Source organism: Gavia stellata, chromosome 17 (genome assembly GCF_030936135.1).
Source record: "Gavia stellata isolate bGavSte3 chromosome 17, bGavSte3.hap2, whole genome shotgun sequence".
Taxonomy (NCBI): domain Eukaryota; kingdom Metazoa; phylum Chordata; class Aves; order Gaviiformes; family Gaviidae; genus Gavia; species Gavia stellata.
In genome coordinates, this window is record NC_082610.1 from 15,550,829 (window position 1) to 15,572,846 (window position 22,018).

At 42.5% G+C, this 22,018-nt stretch overlaps 2 protein-coding genes across 6 annotated transcripts in view; one reads left to right on the plus strand and one right to left on the minus strand.

Moving 5' to 3' along the window:
* The first annotated feature begins 1,564 nt into the window (after positions 1-1,564).
* Positions 1,565-7,819, plus strand: C17H11orf58 (chromosome 17 C11orf58 homolog). 2 transcript variants are annotated; one of them, XM_059825928.1, is made up of 5 exons: positions 1,565-1,637; positions 1,916-2,011; positions 3,392-3,452; positions 5,242-5,354; positions 6,596-7,819. In XM_059825928.1, exons 1-5 carry the CDS (start codon positions 1,578-1,580, stop codon positions 6,797-6,799), a joined length of 534 nt encoding a protein of 177 aa, XP_059681911.1. In that variant the 5' UTR covers positions 1,565-1,577; the 3' UTR covers positions 6,800-7,819. The 2 variants fall into 2 exon arrangements, with proteins under 2 accessions (XP_059681911.1, XP_059681910.1); XM_059825927.1 differs by having other exon boundaries at positions 1,931-2,011; positions 5,242-5,351; positions 6,590-7,819.
* Positions 7,820-15,895: 8,076 nt separating this feature from the next.
* The window catches only part of PLEKHA7 (pleckstrin homology domain containing A7), a 158,414-nt gene continuing 152,291 nt past the window's right edge, over positions 15,896-22,018 (minus strand). For all 4 annotated transcript variants that reach the window (XM_059825745.1, XM_059825747.1, XM_059825748.1 and 1 more), the window contains one exon: positions 15,896-17,396. In XM_059825745.1, the coding sequence (XP_059681728.1) occupies positions 17,374-17,396 (23 nt within the window). In that variant the 3' untranslated portion in view covers positions 15,896-17,373. The remainder of the gene's footprint in view (positions 17,397-22,018) is intronic.

Consider the following 22,018-nt stretch of genomic DNA (forward strand, 5'->3'; position numbering starts at 1 on the left):
GACTAAACAAGAAAATTGTGATCATTTGTTTTAAATTTAAATTGTTTAAACTTAAATTGTTAAGGCGGTTTCAGTAAGACTACATACACTTAAGTGTGCTCATACCTGTTTTCATCTCGAGTAGTTTACCTCATTTTGATTTCAAAAATCCTTAAACAACCAAACTTTAACCTTAAGCTCTCCAGGTTTAAGCTGCAATATGAATTGGCACACACAATTTGCACATTTCAGCCCGCCCACCTTAACCTCCTGCCATTAGTTGGACTGCTACAACTTTATCATGGGGACAAAGTCACTATGTAATGGAGAAAATAAACAGAAGGGATTTTCTTAACATTAAGGTGAGTAGACCTAAAGATGTGACTGTGCACCTCCCCACCCTGTAAATCTAAGGAAAAACTCCAGAATGTTAACATTCAATGGCAACTCATGCAAACCCATTCAAATTAAGCTAACTCTGAACCAGACATACGTGAGAAAACACTAACTTGGGGGTAGTAAGTACATTTTTGCTTTGTACACGGCATGTATGTGGAGGAGCTGGGACCGCAGGAACGACAGCGATGACAGAAGGCCAGAGCAACTGGAGGGTTACGTGGAAACATTTGGAGCTCCAAAGAGGACTCCACACAGGTAACAAACTGCCGTTCTCCACACGGGGTGGCGGTACCGGCGGCGGGAAGGGAGCGCCCGCCTTACTCAGGTGCGGCGGTGAGAGGGATTTCGGGCCAGGCGCGAGCTGACGGGACACAGGCGCTCACCGAGGCGCCCCAAGAACAGCGGGAGGGGCTGTTCCAAAAGACCCTCCAGCGCCGGGAGAGGAGGAAAGCGGCGGGAACCGCGCGCTGCCCTCGCGACTGCGGCCGCTACCTGAGGCGCGAGGGGGCGGGGGGCGCTGCCGCCGCCTTCAGGCGACCGTTCCCCAACCTGAGGCACCGGCAGCGGCACGCCCAGGCGGGGACCGTCGCCGCCTCCACGCCGGCGGCTCCTACGCTCGACTGCGGCCAGAGCTCGCCTTCCCTCAGCAGGAATTACCTCAGGCTCCGAGCCAGCCGCCGCCCGGCCGCGCTCACACGACGGCAGAAGCGCAGCCCCGCCGCCGCGAGCCCCTTACCCCCCTCCCTCCCCCAGAGGCACTTCACGCCTAACCCACAGCTGCGCCGCGCCTGACGCCACACCGAGGCGAAGTCTCGGTGTCCGGCGGCGACACCGACTCAGCCCTCGCCACGGCAACGCGCCCCTCCCCGCCCCCCGCAGCCTCCCCGCCGCTGCGCGCGACCGAGGACGCCCAAGCGCCCGCCGCGCCCGCGCGCCGCCGCCCCGCCCCCACCGCCCTCCGGAGGCGGAGCTGGGGCCGGCCCCGCCCCTGCCAATCAGCGGGCAGAGACGGCCCCCGCTGCCGCGGAGACCTGTGGGACGGGTAGTCCGTGTCTGCCCGCGCCGCGCCGCCGAGCGCCGGGCGAGAACTACCGGTCCCGGCGCGCCCCGCGGCCGTCCCCGGGCTGTGACCCGCCGCTGGCCGAGGGAGCGGCTCCGGCAGGAAGGCGGCGGAGGGGCCCGGTCAGCCAGCCGCAGTGATGAGCTCGGCCAGGGAGTCCCAGGGCCACCACGGCCTGAAGCGAGCGGCCTCCCCCGATGTAAATGGGCGCGGGGCCCGGGGCAGCGGCGCGGCGGGAGGAGGGGAAGGGGGGGGCCGGGAGGGAGGCCGCGGCGGCGCCCCGGTACGGCGCCCGAGCCCCGCGGCGGGACGCAGGGGAGGCCGCGGCCTTCCCGGCCGCCCCCTTCCTCGCGCTAACGGCCGTCCGGGGGGCAGCGGCCGGCGGAGGCGTCACGGGGGAGGCTGCGGCGGCGGGCGCGGGGCCGCTCGCGGGCCGCCGGGCCCGCCTCGGCGGAGGGGGCGGGCGGGCGCAGTCAGCGTGTGCTCCCGCAGGGCTCCAGCAGCTGGGAGGCGGCGGACCTCGGCAACGAGGAGCGGAAGCAGAAGTTCCTGCGGCTGATGGGCGCTGGGAAGGTGAGGCCGCCCCGCTCCCCCCCTCCGCGGGCACACGGGGACCCGAGCGGGAGGAACCCCCCCCACAGCGGCTACGCGGGGTTTTCTATTTGCGGTGCAACGAAAGCTCCCCGGGAGGAGGCTTGCTGCAGGCCGCAGCGCTCTCCGAGGAGAAGGACAACGCTCAAAGGCAATTTCGCTTTGGGACTCTCCTTCAGGGAGGATTGGGGGTTCGCAGCTGTTATGGCAGCAGCGGTGTAAGGCAAAACATCGGTCTGAAATTGTCAAGTCTCTGCTCTGCAGCTTCCTCCCCACCCCGCACCTTTATACTTTCAGACCGGCTAATAAAATTATTAATGCACACTTCAGAGAGAGTCCTTGTTACAAACTAACAAACCTGTGCACTAGGTCTGTACAATTCTCTCTCATTGGGAAAAAAAAAAAAAGAAAGATTCAAAAATATGATAGCTGATAGACTGAAACAGCAAAATAGTAAATCTAATTAAATAATCCAGGAAATATTTTTAAAGCAAAAATGCTCTGAAACAATATTTCTACTATGCTTTTTGCAAAAAATGCTGCAAAAATGGTAAAATATAATCATGCTTTTTCCATATACAAAATGTTGTTTTAGTATTGCAACTCTACTTACCTTCCAGAAAAAGAATTTCACTTGTACTAGCTTATTTTGCTTGAATACAGTATTCTTGTAAGCTAAAATATTTTACTGTATTAAAGAGGTGAAGATTAATACTTCCTAGCAGATAAGAATACAATACCCTATTAAAACACCTCACTACCACTAATCTTAATGTCTGCTTGGATACTTAATGCTGCTTGCTATGTAATGCTAGCTCTTGCCTATAGGGATACATTTGCTAATGAACAACTACTGAGGCAATATATTAACGAGCACTGTGAAGGTCTTACCTGATACTGTGACCAGTCTAAAAGTGGGATCATCGTAAGACGGACAGACTGAACTATTTCATCGTGCCAGAGAAAGAGACCCAAAGGCTAAATTGTCAGAACCTAAATTCACGCTTGTCCAGCATTGTGTAGTGTAGTTTTCATACCAGGAGATCACCATTTTTCCTCATTCAGCTGACATACTAGCATGGCTTGTCTTCATCTTTGGAGTGGCAAGAAATGGAATGAAATAGAACCCGCTCTGGGGTGTGGGAAGAGTAAGGAGTATCTAGTTGTTGGGCTTTCTTTTCCAGAAAATTAAATGAAACAAAGATGAAACAAGTTCATCAAGAGGCAGCAGTTGTTAGCTAGTAAAACTTACAGTTGGTTGTCAAGGTTTGACAGTAAACCTTTTCCATTTGAGATTTCCAGGATGTTGGCAGAGCTGTCAGTGCACCTTAAAGCTCCAAAACAAACTGCCTTTTCTTTTAGAAAGAACATACTGGCCGCCTTGTTATCGGAGACCACAGATCCACCTCTCACTTCAGGACAGGTCAGTTTATCCAACAGCTGATACAAAGTTGGAAATCGAACACTTATTTAGGAACATCCCAGTACTTTGAGCTTTGTGGATGTTGCAGGGAGGGATTTCAGGTTTCGTGGCTGAAGTTGAAGATAGGTCAGGCTGTGGTGTTGCAGAAGTTACTAATGTCGCTTGTTAGATTACTGACAAACAGTTTCTCTGCCTGCACTTACTTGCTTTCTAAAGTACAGGTTCAGCAAAGTACTTGATGGTCAGTTAAACTTGTGTACAAATGCCCTGGAAATCAGGGCGTATAGATCCTCAGTCTTATTTTGCTATCAAAATAAGAAAGTAAAGTTTTACTGCTGTTGGTACCTAGCAGTATTATACTTCTTGCTTGCTGTCAGGTATGGATATCCAAATCTCTAAATCATTCTGCATGGAAAAGAATGGGGTTGATTTCTTCCCCCCTCCGGCTTACCTATTGAATAGAAAGATCTCTGCCTTAAAGTAATGAGGTAGAAGCTGAAAAGAACTGCAAGGTCATCTTGGCAATCAAAAATAATTTGATGTCATGTAATGTATGACCATGGTAACTTCTTATCAGGCTTGCTCAGGTAGTAAGTCAAAGTACATCGAAACCAAGCGGGCTTGACTGTCTGAGAGAAGCTTTGATAAAACTCTGTAGAATTGCAACTGTCAGACTTCCAGAAAACTACTTTCCCTGATACGCTCCACTAGTAATTTTTCAGTTGATGAAAAATGATCTATGGACCAAAACACCAAAAGAAGCCTGAGGATTGTTTCCAGGTTCTGCTGTTGGCTTGCAGAGTGACTGAGAGTCACTTCCTTATACCTGCATTTCCTAGAAAGGTGATGATGCTTCCCCTAAGGAGTCATAAAGAATCAGTACTGCTTTGTTATTAGCAAAAAGTTAAGATGCTGTTTTTTCACAAAAAATCAGAACAGCTATTTTCATAACACTTTACTTCCTTGTCCAACACACAGTTATTGTCCTCTTATAATAACATACAGCTCTAACTTCCAAATGAGGAAACATTAATTTGCAATACAAGCTTTTAATTTTACAGAGGTACAATTTAAAAACTACAGTGTTGTAGGCCTGTTGGGGGAGAATTAGAGATGCCTACCTTTCACAAGAATAGAGGATTCTTAACTATTTTAGGCCATATTTTCCCCTAGTAAAAATGATTCTTTATTTACTTATTCAAACAAGTAAGTAAAGGGCATGTAGAAGTAGCTCATGAAAATTTAGTTTTTCTGCTAGTTCCTAAAGACGAAAAAATGTAGAGCTGTAGTAACTGCTCCTGATAATTCAGGATGCATGAAATAATAGTTTCAGATACAGCTCTATAAACAAGAGTGGTAGTATTGTCCCAACTTCTGCTGCTATATATTAATCATGGTTTAATCATAGTAATCACGTTATGTAGTGAAGATCAGAAACTTTCTCCTTGCCGTGGCATGTTGCAGTATTGGCAGGAAGCACAGAGAAGTCATTCTGGTTACATTTACCTTGTTCAGTAGAACATACATCGTGCATAGTACAACTGTCTGAATGCAGCAGGTCTTAGGAACTTACCAGTCCATCTTTGTATCAAAGCAATTTTGCTTGCACACTTGATTGCTTATAAATCTGATGGTTTGTATGCAGTAATACTCAATCTAGTGGTTTAAGATGGCTAAATTTAAACTTTTTTCACATATATAGTGATAAACTTTGAAAATGTGACTTCGTGTAATTTGATGTCTTTGTTAATTTGAATGAACCATAACCAAAGTACACTGGACAATGCAGGGGAAGAAGACAAGAAAATGAATGAAGAACTGGAGTCTCAGTACCAGCAGAGCATGGACAGCACAATGTCTGGACGAAACCGGCGCCATTGTGGACTTGGTTTCAGTGAGGTAGTAAGTTTTTTATTTCCATAATGATTTGGCTGTCACTTCACTAAGACAAGATGATACATGGTTTAAAAAGCCAATCAGCACAACTAGTGGCAAACTTCCGCAGTTTGGGTTAAAGGAGAAACTTGCTGCAGGCACTTGACCCCTATTTATGTACACTGTGGTGGGCCATTTAGATGCCTGGAAATGATTGATGCTTCTCATTGTTCTGAAAAGTGATATGACACACTTAATGCTCCATAGCAGTCACGACTGATTAGGACAGAAGCTGACAAATATATTAAATCCGGGTGTTGCCAAGGAATACGTAAGGCGGCAGGATAACCATCTGCATTGTTGGTGAGAGCTAGTTAATCTTAGCTTCTTGTTGCAGTGAGGGACATACCTCTCTATGGTCCTGAAAAGTAAGTGGCTGTGGAGGGGCCAGACAAGGGGAGTCTCCTGTACAGAATCCTCAAGTGAGCTGACACCTGACTGGTTTTGTGCTTGCAAGGAATTCCATAGGCATGAGCAGGAAGAGAAGCGTGACAGAACCCAACAGAATTAGGTTTAGAAACATGTCTTTATCTGCCCATTGAAAGGTGCAATAATTAATTTTTTGCTAACTGTTAGCATCAATTTCTGCATAAAAACATAGCTGATGTTTCTAGAGGGAGTAAAACCACCTGTGCAGCGCTGGGAATTCTTAATATTACAGCCAATGAGGCTTTGCTCTTTAGGAGCATGAACAAAAGTCTACTTTGGGATTGTTCTTGTTAGCAGTATCACTGGATTACTTTAGCATTCCTCACGCTGCGGTGTGCTAAACTTATTTCCAAAGATTAGTCACGAATCTTAATTCTCGATGGTCTAGCTGTCAGTTTTGGTATGTTTCACTCCATGACAAATACTCCAGTGTCATTATGTACTGTGTACACCAAAGTAAGGAATTACTAAACTGATGTAATCTGAAACTTTTCAAACTCATTTAATGGTGTCTTTAGGATTTTTGCTGTAACTAAATAAGACTGTGGCTGATGAAACCATGGATGTCACGGTTGGTAGGGTTAACCACTTCAGCAGAGTCGCTTTCTGTCTGATAATTTGTATATTAAAGAGCTGTGTTTAACAACGTAGCCCATTTTAGTACTAAAATGAAAGGAGCCATTAAGAGAAACACTCTCACTGGGAAATTTTAAAAGCTGCAATGGAGTTGCCAGGACATAATGGTTTATCTGCCTCATAATCTGAACTTCTAGTTTCAGGAAAGTGAAGAACAAGAAGAAGCAGTTGGACACTCCTCTGAAGAGAGTTCAGAGGACTCCGAAAGTGGCTCTGAGTCAGAGCAAGACGAGTCTGCAGAGGAGCTACAAGCTGCTGAAAAACATGACGAAGCTGAGGTTCCAGAGAACAAAAAAGAAGCAAAAAGCAACTATAAAATGATGTTTGTTAAAGCCAGTGGTTCATAACTGCAGATGTAACAGCTTTGTATTTAAAGTACAGTAAGCCTTATTGTTACAGTGCAAAGTGGAGGACTGCTACAGCACAAATCTTTGTATTATGATTTTAAAAGACCCCGTTAGATGACAAAAAAATAGTGTTTGCTTTCTGTTGCCGTGGATAACATTTTTATGGGCACAGTGATATTACTGTTTTTTGTAAAGTGTATAAAATACTGGATGGAGAAATAAATTCTTTTTGTTCCTGCCCAATCTCTACAATGTTATCTAAACTATCCCTCCCCTTATTCCATGCCAGATAAGGAAACTTCATGTTAGTGGTTTCTTTTGTTAGTACCCCAGTCTTGAATTTTTAACTATTAAGATTACATGTGAATTACTGGATGTTGCATTAGTTGTAAAATACCAATATTGGCACTATTCTGTGATGTACTAGAGCTTTAAACAATGATTTTGTCTAGAGATGCCCATGTTGACAGGGCTAAGAGGAGAAAATCACTCACTTTTGTGACAGTATTAATCACTGTATCCATCTGACATCCTACAGCAGTTGCACGGGAGAAGATGTTTTAGAAACACGTAATACAACAGAAAGCTCTAATTCTTTCTTTGGCTTTAGAACGAGGGGGATAAACTGCAGTTCTTTTTACCTTCCAGGAGAAGAGAGTGATTTTTGAATTATTGGCTCCTGGTTATAGCACTGAGCTGTAATTAGAAATAACTCTGAAGAAACCAGTTTACTTTGAAAGAGAAAATATACTTTGATAATGAAAAGGATATACAAATCATTTAGCTTTTTTAAATATAGATACAGAGTTAAGTACTCAAGCCTTTTTTCCCCGTACATGCATCACTTGGAGGTCTAAGTCAATTATCACAAAAAGGTTGTACCTCTCAAGTAAAGTTGATACGCTTAAAGAGTCAGGAGTTCCAGTAACTCCTTCCAGCAAGAATTAAGCACATCCATTCCTCTGCAAACTTATAGTTTATTGTATTCTAGTAATGAATAAAATATCAGAACTTTTTAGACTTCGTTTCCTCTTAGTACATCAGACAGATCAACTGCTTCTCCTTGCTGGGAGAACAGAACATCTGACCCGTACCTCTAGTGCAGCCTCATTCTGCCACAACCGTGTTTCAAGGAACACGCCAGATGCTTGTGGAGGATCTTCCATTTCTGTATGCAATCTATGACGTGCAGACATTTGCAAGCCAGTTGGCTTACGTGAAAGCAGCAGTATGTACTATCATTGTATAGGTTTATTGAACGTAAACATTGCAGCATCAGTTATTAGGGGAGGACTTGCTATAAGTTACATTATGGAAAAAATAAAAGTATTATGATTGTAAATAACAACTAAGTGTAGATTTTGATTCATCTGTTTTACCATACTTGCATTTAATACAAAATTTTTCAAAAAGTCATTCAGTTTTAAGAACAACGTTACAGCAGCCACTAATGGTCAGTGATTTGTACTACTTTTGTGCCGATTTTTTTGTTTTCCCAATACTGCAAGCTTCTAGTACCTTGACAAAAATTAAAGTTGCTTGTACATGGTGAAGAAAGAAAACCTCACCACGACTTCTGAAAGCTGCTTTAGCTGCTCTAGAGAGAGATGCCCTCCCCAACAGATCAACTGATTAACTTTCCTAATAGACTGGTAACATTTTTTTCTTATTTAGACACTCGAGCTACGTTTAAACCAGCATTTCACTGTTAAATCCTTTTAGATGTGGCTGCTGGCTGTTATTGCCTTGAGTGCAATTACAAAATTAAGGTGTAGGCTGCAAAATGCTGCATATGCACTGATGTCTCTGCCTTCCCTGCCCCAGCACTGAAGCTAGCGCTGCTCTCACAACCTTTTCCTCCGCAGCTGCTCAGCATCCACGCAGATCTCTGGCCGTGCCCACCTGCATGCCTCGAAACAGAGACTCACTTTTGGAAGGTGAGAGAGTCCATCGCAGTAGACCTGCCCTGCAAGGCAAAGGGTACTGCTGCTTTCCCACTAGCCTCACACAAAGGGCACGGTAAAACCTCACCTGAGGGCTTTTCTCCGCAGTGCAACCAACCTGGAAAGACCCAGGAAAAGCAGATCCAGCTGGCAGGCCCTGCGTGGGTCTCTGCCGCAGAACAGGCTGCCACAATGAGCGCCATCGGGGCCCTCTGCCACTCCGCTCTGCCCCGACTCGATTACAGCCTCCTGCCTTGTAAAACACATTTGGTTGTCAGTTCTAAATATAAATAAATAGACCACACAAGGATAAAAATTAAACTGAACTATTCTAGTAACAGCTTTGACCAGGAGAAAAAAAAAAAAAAAAAAAATCAACACAACTTCCATTCCCCAAAAGTATGGCACGTAATATTGTGAACATCTGATGAGATTTGGCGTACCTCCTTTATAATGCTGACCTAAGACTAATTGCTCAAAATAGGAAGAGTTCTACACAATCGCATCTGTTTCTGTCTAACATTTATAAACATATTAAGAACCTGCAGATTCACCTGTGAAGCAGCCCATCTAAGAAGCTTCTTTGTATATACTGAGAAAGGCTGACTTAGTTCAGTGTAGATTCTGCAGTAAATGTTTTAACTCAGAGTCAGTTTTAGCAACATTTGGTATAATAGCATCAGCAGTAGTGGCATGGATAGTTGCAGAATGGTTTCAGCTCTCATACTTGTCGGAGACAGAGAACACAGGAAAAAAGGCTGGTGTCTTGGCTGGTTCTAGGCAGTTCTTTGCTTTTTCAGGCTGGTATGGAAGGAGCTCCCAGAGATGACAGCAGACACTGAATCATAAAGACAACTGCATTTGTCTTTTCAAACAAGATTTGGCCACTGAAATTCCTCAGCACAAAGCCCGGCTTATTTCCATCTCAACAGAAAGGCAGACGCCTGCCCATACTCCTCCGTGGCTCAGGAAACGGAAAAGTTTCCTTGAACTTCCATGGAAGTTAGATCTGTCACAGAACCACCACCACATCTGGTAACAGCTTTCATCCGTTTCTAAGGCACACTGAAAATTTACCTACACAAAGGTCAATGCAGGTGTGTTACCAGCCTTTGGCTTTGGGAGGCTGAAAACACCCGAACAGGTCGAAAGCGCCCGTGTGCCTGTTCCCCTTCCATTTGCCCTGCAACAGGGAACCCCTCAAGACCAGTACTGTCACGGCCCCGCTGCCCACAAGGTCCTGCAGTCACAAAAGAGGATGCTCCTAAGGCAGGTAAAAAGGGATTCTCAGCATCGTACAGGAATTCTTCGAGGCCAAGAAAGCCAGATCTGTAAGTTGCCCTGTAGCTTTATGCAACTGCTTCACAGCTTACTCTCCCTTTCTTCCTGAAGAGGAGGCTGACAACTTGATTCCTGAAAGCACAATTTATAGGCCAGCTTCAAAGCTATAGGTCCTTCTAAGGCTCTGGTTGGGGAATTCACATCAAAGACGACGTGCACATGTTGTTCTGATGCCAGAGAGGACGGTTGGTAGAAATCTCTGTGGATTTGCTACAGTCCCAGAACAGGGATTAAATTATGCACTGAAGCTGCCTCTGTAAACTGCAGGAGACAAAGAGAATAAGTGGCAGTGCAATATCCCATAATCAAAGCCTGGCACAGTTATTTGCATCAGTCTCTTGGAAGCTGTCAGGGGACTGAGAGAAGGGACATGTGTCAAGGCACCCTCACTGAAGGGACAAAGCCGAAGTTGGGTTTGTTTGCTTTTAAGGCTGCCACCTCAACTGCACTTTTCCGAGAAAAATATGAGTGACACCTAGGTGTGCAGCATCATGATGGACGGATTAAAAAGTTTCCTTAGTTTTTGCACAGCATTAAAGCAGCAAAATACTTCGTGGTTTAATCTCATTTGATTTGGTTTTGATGTGCAGGTGCAGAACGAGATCACACTGGCAGTTTGTGCTCTGATCTATCCAAATCCAGTACCATTTATGGTGTCCAGAGCTCAGGCAGATCGTGTTGAGGAAAAAAAAAAGAAGAATGAAAAGTAACATACGTCAGAAGAGGGTTTTTGTATCATCAGTCAAGCAATACACGGGCTCATATAAAAAAAACTTCCTTGCTTTGAACTTTTTCACAACTGCCCACCCTGACGTGCAGGGAAATTCTCTCAAACTGTTATCGTAAGTGTTCTCATCACAAGTATATTGAGCTACATTAAAGACTGCAGAAAGGTTTGACAATCTGAACTGGCTCCTTTTCACTCTCATGTTTATTGCAAAAGCTTTAAAACAAATGCAGGGGAAGCTTTTGATCTTTAACCGGTTGGGGCCAAGTCTCCTTCCCGTTACAGCCACTGAAGTCTAGTAATTGTGATCTGTGTGTAAGGATGCAGTAACAGAACATCTCATTCCAAAACATGATTTTTTTGTCAAAAAGACTTCTTAACGTAAGATACTGGGCACAAAAATAATAGAGATCAAATTCACTCAGTAGTCAACTGATGGAGCCACTACCCAGATCCTGAATAAGATCTGCATGTAAAATCATTTGCCAAGTCACTTTTAAACTGGATTCAGCGAAGACAACTGAAGAGTTCTCAGGCATACAGAAGGCTTTGAGCAAGCCAGGGGACACAGCTACACGCACAAGGTGTTGCTCTCTCTTCCCTCTGAGCCTCTCATCCAGGTTACAACTTGGAAAGTGAGCAGAGCAGCCGGTTCTGGTACTCATCTCAGCAGTGGTCCCTCAGCTTTTGCCGATTCTGTGTCTTAGGACCAAATGAAAGGAGAATGGGATCAACACGTGTGTGTGTGCAGGCGTTCACACACCCCCCCCCACATACACACAGACACACAACAACCGCGTTGGGCAGAAGACAAAACCCTGTTCCATACTGGGAGGAGAAGATGCTCGAAGGCGCAGTATGGAAGAAGCAGAGCAGGGACACAGAACTGTTCAGCATGAGCTAAGCAGTCCGAAAAGCCAACAAAACCGCCAACACAAGAGACAGACAGAATTAGCAGTGACTTCTCTGACATCAGCTTTTTCCCCGGAGTGGTAGAACTGACCAGAACTAAATGTCACCAGCTACCTCATTTCACTGGGGCTAGGCCTTGCATAAGCCATCAGCCAGGGTTTCAAAACACCTCCCAAAACCTCCCGCGTCTCAAGAGACGAACCGGAAAACAACTTCACGGCTTTTCTCAATTCTGGCTCTAGAGACAAAACCAAGCCAGGCCAACCCCCCCGCGAACGTCACCGAACTGAGGCCAGCGGCTGGAGCAGGCCACGCAACGCTCGCCCTCGCCATGGCGCATCGCAGCCGCTGAGAGAGACGCGCTCCCTCGGGCCAGGCTCTGTGCCGGGGAGGACCAACCCCTTCCACCCCCGGCTCTGGGGCAAGCCGTTCCTACAGCGAAAACGAGACTTTCACTCATACCCGCCATTCTTAACTGCAAAGAGGCTTAAAAGAACAGAGCACAGCAGCTGCCAACAGAAAAGACGATTGTCCTGTTACCAAAACACTATTTTAAAGTCACCAGCGATTCTCTCCTTCACCCGCTGCCACCATCAACACTCTACTCTCTTGTTTATCCCATTCACAAGGGGTTTTTTTGTACTAGGACACTGGACTTGCATTCTCACTTGCCAGCTATTCCTTCTTCCTACCTCCCCCTCTACAATTTAGGCTGAGTCCCTTCGTTAAAGCATTTTGCTTCTGTCCCAGTCCACATATTCCAGCTGCTTCAATCTTTTTACTGCCTCTCACTTCAAACCACTAGGCCATTCTCCACTCTCACCTTCAGCCTCTTAGTCTTGTTTGCAGATACATCTCTGCCATTATTTCCTACAAACCCACTATTCACCTTTGGTTTATTAATCTCTTCCTTTCTTTAGCGTTTTCTTAGGCTGTAGCTCCTGGTAAAAGGCTTCTCTAGTGGGCAACAAGAAAACAGCATTGTCCTTTAAGCTTACATCTTTTAACACTGTTTCATCAATAACCGCTCCAAAAAACGCTGTCTAATTCAGTTAGCGCTTTCTTTGGAGGCTGTTTTGCACCCTCTGTAAGGCAACCCGAGCACTGGCAAGTAAATAACAAGTCAGCAGTGCACAAATGTGCACATATGCAACACCTTCTGCTTTTATTTACTTTTATAATTAGTGCTCAAAGTTATTCTGCCATCTCCCAGTAATTTCATGGTAGGCTTTATAATTTTACCTTCCTCTTAGGTTTACCTGTACTTTAACATTCAAAGTATGGCTGTTGCACAGAATACCTCCACAGACTTGTATTAAAAATGCTCTTTAAAATTCTAAAGCTTTGAACTAAAGAAGTATCTCAAGAAGTTTTCATGGAAAGTTCATCTCGGTTGGTTCAATTCAGCTACAGTTAGATGCACCTTTTCAAATAATGGAAAAAAATGTAAAGGGGTCAGACCCAATCAATACAGTTGTTCAAACAGAATTTCAGGCACTGTGATGTGTGTATTATTTGTGCTCTTTCTTTGTACTGCTCCGCTATGAAGAAAGGTTGCTTCTGCTAGTAGAGCAATAAAAGTCTTAGCCTTTTGAATACAGCCAAATAACCAATGGGAATGTTTACCAGGTGTGGAAAATATAGCAATTTTTCATGTTTTTCTTCTGCATGGCTTTGTTCTTTCTGTAGCTACGCAATACAGACAGCCGCACACACGCATGCGCGGCACAAGCAAACACTTCAAAATACCCGCAGACAGACATAAATCAGAGGGGTAACATCAGATCATGCCTTCTGTATCTTCTAAGTTTTGACAGTAAGTAAATCTGGTCTTTCCTTCATATAACATGCAGAAGTTAATTGCTAAGAGACATGGGAAATATGTGGGTTTACAGAGGGGAACAGAGGCTGATATAAAATACATACACATACATTTGCAGATCTGGAAATCAGATGAGTAAATGGTGCAGGTGGAAAAATAACGGCGTGAACAATACTGGAACATGTTGGGAGCGCTCTGCTTTCTCAAAACCCCAGCCCCTCCCTGCAGAGGCGATGGGGTACCTGAGACCACCTCGCTCGACCTTTAACAATTTCTTTGAAACAGCAGCACACAAGTTTAGGAGTATCTTTGAGTAGCTTCCAGGTCCACACATAACTTTCCAGAATAGAATCTCTTAATACAGTGGCTTCCTGAAAAACCTTTCTATCAAGGGTTTTTATCCAACTGTTCCAAACCAGTCTCTAACTACTGCTACTGTCCAGTCCTTTAAAATAAAAAGCTTTATATAGATGTACAAAGACAAGCAACAGCTCTACAGCTCAAGAGGATTTCCTAACAGCCCAGCAATACCTACAAACTCAATATAACAGCAGTGGGGAAAAAAAAGGGGGGTGTTATGCAAGTTCAAAAAGGTGAAAGCAGCACTACTTACGAGTATCAGGCTGGAGTTTTATAAATTCAGCTGTGCAATAAAATTTTAATAACTTTAGCTGACGAAATTGAATACAGATGTATAAGGCAACAGAAGTCAGTCTGCATAATTTTTGCTTGGTATAACATTATAAAACACTACTTAGAAAAGAGCGCCTTCAAAAGAAGAACTGATACTGCTTTCTAATGAGTTTCTATTGCTTTAATTATAATTAGTCCCAAACACTTAAGCTGCTTAATAGGCAGAGGGAAAAAAAAAGCCACTTTCTGACCAAAATGATATTGATCTGTAAGTAGACCTAATTTTTTTTCTAGTCTTAATATTAGAGAGCAGTGTCTAACACCTACAAAACAGCGTTTTGATTAAAGAAAACAACTGAAAAAGGAAATCAACCCCAAACAAACACTATATGCATATGAAAATTAGCCCTAATTATTTAAAACTACAGCCATCCCTGCAAAAACGATGGTCACTGGGGAACAGCATTTCACATATTCAACAAAAAGTTTTGGAAGAAAAATTATCTTGCTAACTTTTTTCCAGATATAGGATTAACTATGGACATAGACCAAAATCTTTAGAAAGCCTAGTTTTGTTTAAAACATTAATGGTGTAACTATTTAGGGCAAAATCCTTCTTTCACGCAAGCTTGAATGAGCAGATTTTGTGTGGGGGCTCAAAGGAAAGAAAACTAACACCTCCCACAACCTGCAGAGCAGAAGTGCCGGCACCCCCTCCCCTTCACCCCTGGGGCAGCAGACGGAATTCCGACCCGTCCACGGCTGCCGCAGTTGAGGAACCTGTGGGCTGCGCTCCTCACCCAATTATGGCCACAAACTCTTCCCTCCCGCAGAACAAAGCTTCTGGAAGAACGCAGCTTCGCTGAACCGCGAAACACGTGGTCAAAGGCTCCTTTGTGCGCCCCAGAAACAGGCTGCACGTGCCGTAAGCAGCTCAGCGCTGAATTCCCGCTGCACGCATCTGAAGGTCAAGGACTCGCATGCTCAAATACTCGCTCGCAAGCTCGCAGAGTCAACACTGCGCCGCAGAAATACTTCTAGCTGCTTCTTTACATTTTGTTCTACGGATTAGGTTTCAGAAGAATTAAACATTTCCACCGGTCCCCATCAAACTGATGTCATTTGAGGGAGCTGTTACCAGTAAATCACCGCCGGTTAGCTGCCTCCGACATCTGCTTTGCCAGTTGCCCACCAACCCTCCCCCTGGTCAATACCCTATTCGCATACAGTGCATGTCTTACTGTAATGCCTCCAGGTTTTTTGTTTGTTTGCTTTTAAATTGAAGTTACTTTTGATACTTTATTTCAGCAGAAATGAAAGGGCTAAGAATGTGTCAGGCAAACGTAGGCATCTGCGAGCTAGAAAGGACAGTCATTGCGTTTAGGGGACACCCCTGAAAAAGCGTTCTATTCAAGAACAAAGACAGATTTCATCAAATGCTAAGACACATTTTGTAAATAATAAAAAAAAAAAAAAAGAAAAATGAAGCTTTGGCATAGGGGAAACCTGATCCAAATCCCAGTGAAATAAGTGCAAAACTGGGGAACTTCAATGGGAATTGAACCGAAGGAGCAAAATGGGATAACAGCACAAACAACTCCGGATTTTCAACCACACAGATGCTGGTAAGAGAGCAAACAAGACGGAGGCAATAGGAGGTAGTTATCAGTTATGTTAATAGTTTAATCTGTACATATACCATTTTCCAAACTGTTACATTTTATTTAAATTAATGTTTTCTTGCAAAATATTCATTTATGCTTTCAAAACTTTTTGTAAAGGCAAAAATAAATCATTATTTTGGCAAAAGGTTTTGAAGTTGATACTGGCAGTATTGAGGTAAAATAGACTGCATTAGCTAAATATATACTTTTAAGAATATTTCTGAGTATAGTGTTAATATAATACGATTTCTCTTAAAGTCTGAAACTGGAAGGTCAATTTTGAGGGTTTTGTAGCTTTTACTTGAACACAGCAAATGACCAAGTTAGTAGTTTCACGAAAGACTGCAGAAGTATTTCTCAGTCATTTCTCATCCAGAGCTGAACTCAACTAACGATTACAGAACGGGAAATTTTTGCATGTCTTGCATTCAATGCGTACACAGTTTTTTCAAGTAAAGTAGCTGCAGCAATTCATTTAATCTTATTTTCTCCTTATGTAACTACCTCACCCTTTGCCCTATACATAAGTAAAACACTGAATTTCAAAGTTTGGCAAAGTTAAGCACCAGGTGAACATACATACGAAATCGGCAGGTGCCACATTACATTAGTTTTGCTTTTTCCAGGATAAATACTAGTCAATACATCATATTGTAATGCTCATTGAAAAAAATAATCAAAAGAAAAATACATATTTACTAGTAAAATGACATATCCTATTATATTTTTTTTATTGCTTAGTTCACATATTTTAATTAGAAGTGTTCTTCTTCCACATCTCAACTTTCAAAAAAATACAACTTGTTAGCTGTTTGTTACTGAGGGGACAGCACTACCTCACGAGCAGCCTACCATACTGTGTACTGATACCAGCAAGTTAATCATATGGGATCAAAAAAGGCAACGGGAGTTAAAACTGGCTTTCATTATGGCTTTCGGGGAAAACTTCAGCTATATGGTGGTTACTGATATTTAGAAATTCAAGCTAAAAGTTCCTCGCAATGTATTATTTAATGGGCGAAAGGGTGAGTGATTAACTCTACAAACATACTCAATCCAAAACACCCTTTCGGCAAACTCTCACTTGCATTAGCTCTACCCATACCCTATGAATGTGCTTCTAGGTTTGTTCACATTTACATTTTTTTCATGAAATTTTACATTGTGCATCTGAGCCTGAGGGGAAAGTAAAAGCATCTTTTACAGCTATGCAAGTAGTTTCTCCTAAAATGAATTCAGCCCTTGATTTTAAAAAAATTCTAAACTACATTGTCCTAAAAATACATAGTCAGTATTTTACAGAGTTTATTAAAAGTGCCATTTATTCATATAAAAAGTCTGAACTAAACTGAAGTCAAAATAAAATGATTTGCAATTCTCTTCATTTTCCTAGAAAATCCCCCTGTTACTCTCTGAATGTATTTCCAGAAGAACATGTCATCAGCTGATGAGTATCTTCACAGAAAGCTGGTAATGGATCTCCTCTTCCATCCATGCGGCGTCACTAGGCGGGATTTGCTTTGAGTCTTACGTCAGTGTTCACTTACTGCTTTGGCTAGCATGAAGTAAAATAAAACATGGTTAAACATTAACGCGAGCACACTAATGCGAAGCAGTAAGCGCTTTCACGAGACTTTTTTTTTATTAAAGCCTCCCGCAGTTTGACAGAATGAACAATTCATATAGACACGTTAAGCGAACAGTTATCTCATGAGGCCACTGATGCCCAAACTCCTGCATCCCCTGCATGTCGCTGGTTATTGCAATTATTTTCTTGGTAATATTCCTGAAGAAAATGCAGGGGTTTTTATATATATGTAAATATATGTACACACATAGACATGTGTATATTCATATAGACATGTGATACACATGTTTGTAAGTCAGTCTGGAATCACGGAATGGTTGGGGTAGGAAGGGACCTCCAAAGGTCACCTGGTCCAAGCCCCCTGCTCAAGTCTAACACCCTGGCACCCTACGGTTATTTTTCTGGGTTCTTGAAGCCACACATGGGTACCCTATGTGCATGCAAAGATCTCATGTGATAGCGATGATCAACTAGCATATCCCTGGATATAGTAGTAGAGTCAATTGTTATTCACACAGCAAAGATGGTAGAATCCGGTTCTCTGAAAGATAAACTGACCCAGAATAGCTATTTCCGTCAAGCCTCTGTAGAGGCTCCTAATGTCTATACACCTCCCGATGTAAATTTGTCATTTTTCACAGGCCTTGTTGAAGGCACGTCACTGCCCATTTGGGCCTTTCTGATATGTGCTCATTTTTATTTAGATTTTTATTTTTTGCACAGATATTTGACTCAGATTAGTGACAATGAAAACAAAGGTATCTAAAGATTAATGCTATTTGAGGTATTCACTCTATCAACCCTCTTTACTACTTCACCTATGTTTTATCTTTTTGTCCTAGGCCAAAGCAAATCAGAAAGTGAGAATAATTTCAAAGGAAACTATGGAAGCAGAGGGAGTGTCTTAACTAGGGGCACACTTAGCAGTTAAATATCATAATATTTACAGGTTTTCCTATTTCCAATAGGGAAAACTCTGAAAATACTACTGGGAAGAGATGATACATATTTCTTCAGAAGGACAATGAAATTACCATAATTTTAATACTTGGAACGGCAAAATAACCTAATCAGAGACAAAAATCAAGTTTTCTGTTAACACAATTCAATGAAAAACACATCAAAGGAATGAAAAAGTCAAACGCAATATTGCAGAATTAATTATAAGGGGCCAAATTTTCAGCTCACCTCAATTAAGACTCCGATGTTTGTTCGTGGGTAAGAATGGTATCTTACATAAGATACCAATAAATAAGATACCATAAATGAACCCCCTGCTTATACAACTTTCTTTGCACTTTGGATTCTCTTGTGCAGCAACTGTATATGCCTCGCGCAGGCAAAAATACCTACGCAGCCCTGCGGTAGCCACCGGAGTACCCAACACTAGCCACCGGAGTACAAACCGCTGCTGAAAATCCGGCCCCATGCTACCGAGAGTACAGACATCTCTTTCCTTCACCACAGTAAGATTATGGAAGCATCTTATCTGCAGAGCGACAGCAGTTATTTGAAGACTTTGTTAGCCCACATGTTAGCTCATTAGAAGCAGCATTACAAGAATAAAAGGTTTCTGGAAAAATAGCTGCATGCGTTCATTTGGATCTAATTTAGGTTTAGTAAAGATGTTAAAATTCAGCAAGCCACAGCAAAGGTACAATGGCAAATCAGACATGCCGAGAGCAGTTAGTTCTTACTTTTAAGGTGTTTAAACAAATGTGTAGTGAAATCCATTGCTTAAAGGGGAGTGAGGTGGCTGTGGTACAGAAGGTGAGGGTGCTTTAGATGGATAGGTCAACTGCTGAGCTAGAAGGGATCACATACAGGAATTAGGCTGCACAATCAAACATTCATATTGTAACAGAGCCACCTTCATTTTCTAGCACATGAATATGAAACCTGATTAGTAATGCAATGAGGTGTTACACTATTTTAGTTACATGGAACACAGTTTAAACAACAACATTTCTACCTGCTGGGTTGTTCTATTAGTTGTATAAACTATGCAAATAAACACTGCTGTTTTGATGAGAATATGGACAATCAATCTTAAGATGAAGTTTCACTGGAACATTTTAAGGCACACAACACTGATATACCCTAATCAAGCCCTGCTTTTAAAACTGCAGTTCTGGAATAGCACCTATACTTGCTAATTTGATTTCAAGATTTCACTGAGTTTATACAGGTTTTCAGCATTTCCTTTGTTATATGCCAATGAGCAGAAACAAAGATAATATATAGAAAAATCACACACACAAAAATATTACAGATGCACAGAACATTTGCTTAGTACAGTGCATGACATTTTCAGATCTCAGCCTGAAACTTCTGATGAAGAATACAATGATTAAAACTATCCTTGTTCATAAAACAGAGTAATGGTATACTATTAGGAGACAAAAATCATAAAACTGAAGAGATGGAAACTCATTCTTAAATTCTACTTTTACATTTTGAAGGGCCAAAGGTAGACCTAATTCCAAACCACGCAATTTAGGAAATGACTTCTTGATACTCCTGCATTTGATTTTAATCTTTCAGATTCTTGGCATGATTTCCATTTATAAGGATGGTATCTTACTAGGAACAGAGGGACTCTACAATGCTGCTTTACAAGGATTAGATAAAGGTACTATTTATTTTAAAAGAGCTTTATATTATCATAGCATCTTAACATAACTTAACTGCTTGCCCCTGAAAAATGGGAGAAGTTAAGATTCACAGTCTTTCTCATAAGCAAATCCTTGTAAAAAAAATCTAGATATTTAGTTTGGGATTTTCAGATATGGTCAGCTTCGTCAACAAGGAGCAAATGACAACCCATACTGTAAAAATCAAACTACAAAAAAAAAGAATGTGAAGGAATCTGTAAAATTAGAATAAATGAGAATGAACAATCAGCTGTGCAAAGCATCAAATGCTTTTCTTTTTAATCACTTTACATAATCAGAAAATAGGCTGTAACTAAAAAACCTGACCTTTTTTTATGGTTTGTGTATTTTCTACCAAAACCAAACCACCCTGGCTTTTTTTAGAATTCCTTGAAAGGTGTTTATTTCTAAAGGAGTAAGTAATAATTGAAATCGAAGCAAGACATTTTACAAGAAGTGAGTATTTGAGACACAAATGTGGCAAGGAACACTGCACGGACAAAAAGGTTTGGCCTTCCCTAAAGAATCAAATCCTTGGCTACTATGTTAGGTTTTTTTAAGTGTCTGAAACACAAAAGAGCTAGCTGCTATACTTCACAAAGAAAATTAAATGAAAAATCATCTTGCAAATAACTGCAATTTTTTTTCAAGCAGCATTTCAACATTTCAGTGCCGATACGCATTTTAATTCTCTCTTTGGGGAGAACTAAAGGATTAAGAAGATTTCTGTGGTTACATACACCTAAGAATATGTGGTGATCACACTTTTGAAACAATTACAATTAAAAAATTAAAATATAAGCAAAAAACCTGTAGTAACGAGAACATAGCTACTACATTCACTATACAATATAAAAAGATCAAACATATTTCAGTACTGTACAGTTAGTGCAGCTTCGCACACACCCAGAAGCAAGGTGACTGGCCACAGGAAGGCTGTTCAGTATGGCAGGCACTCTGCCCTCGGCGTACTGACACAAAAGAGTCATTTCAAGTGTGGGCTGGGTTCATCTTGAGTGATCTTAGCTTCGGCATTACCTTTTCTCAAAAGAACCCAGAACTCATGTGGCAAAACGCTGTGTTGGTTCATACCTCCTGAAACACAAAGTCCCAGTCCACAAGCAAAGCGTGCGAGTCCCTGTTACAAGGACCTGGTTACTAGAACTGGGAGCAGACTGCCTGCGGAGAAGCCATTTTGATGCACAGATGCCTGAAGGTCCAAAAGGTTACTCCTGAAATGCTCCCAAGATTTTACAGTTCTGGGGTTTTTTTTATTTGTTTTGTTTTTTCTAACATCTAGCCTCCTCAGTGAATCATTTTATCCCTTCCAGTCAGTTAAATTACCCACAGAACCTCTCTGAAGTCTCAAGATCTGTATCTTAAAAACTTATTCCATCCCTTCAAAATCACATTGCCCTCAGGTTTAGCTGCCACCGCATCCGTGAGCATACAGCCACATTCAATCAACAGTCTGTTACCATAGATGCATGTTACGCATCTGGATATTGGAATAATCTGTCTTTAATGGGAAGGTCTTAAGGGCTTCTGTGGCAAGTGCCATAAGTTTAAACTGGCAACTTCAGATGAGAAATGTGCATATTTTATCTCCATCATAGTTGAAGTTTCCATTATTTCCGTTCTCCACTGGAACAGTGAACTGTGGCAGTAACAAATGGCCAGTCGGATACTTGCTAGAATGGCTGCTGCATGTATTACTGTGTGATACAAATCTCTTGACATTTCTTACTTATTTCAACTATAAAGCAATCAAGAGTGAAATGATCACTTTTAGTAACGTATTACAAAGGTTCTATTAATTTCCAGGCATCAAGCAGAATTCACGCACAGCTGTCTTGCTCTGACCTCTAATCTTGGTCACCAGACAGAAGCATGCCAATACCCATTTTACAAGGTCTTTTTCAGCCTGTTGTCACA

Excerpts from the sequence above, each read along its gene's own strand:
- C17H11orf58 (XM_059825928.1), top strand. The coding sequence starts at position 1,578 with ATGAGCTCGGCCAGGGAGTCCCAGGGCCACCACGGCCTGAAGCGAGCG. Across the intron at positions 3,453-5,241 it reads CACCTCTCACTTCAGGACAG|GGGAAGAAGACAAGAAAATG; the intron begins GTCAGTTTATCC and ends TGGACAATGCAG. Across the intron at positions 5,355-6,595 it reads GACTTGGTTTCAGTGAGGTA|GAAAGTGAAGAACAAGAAGA; the intron begins GTAAGTTTTTTA and ends TTCTAGTTTCAG.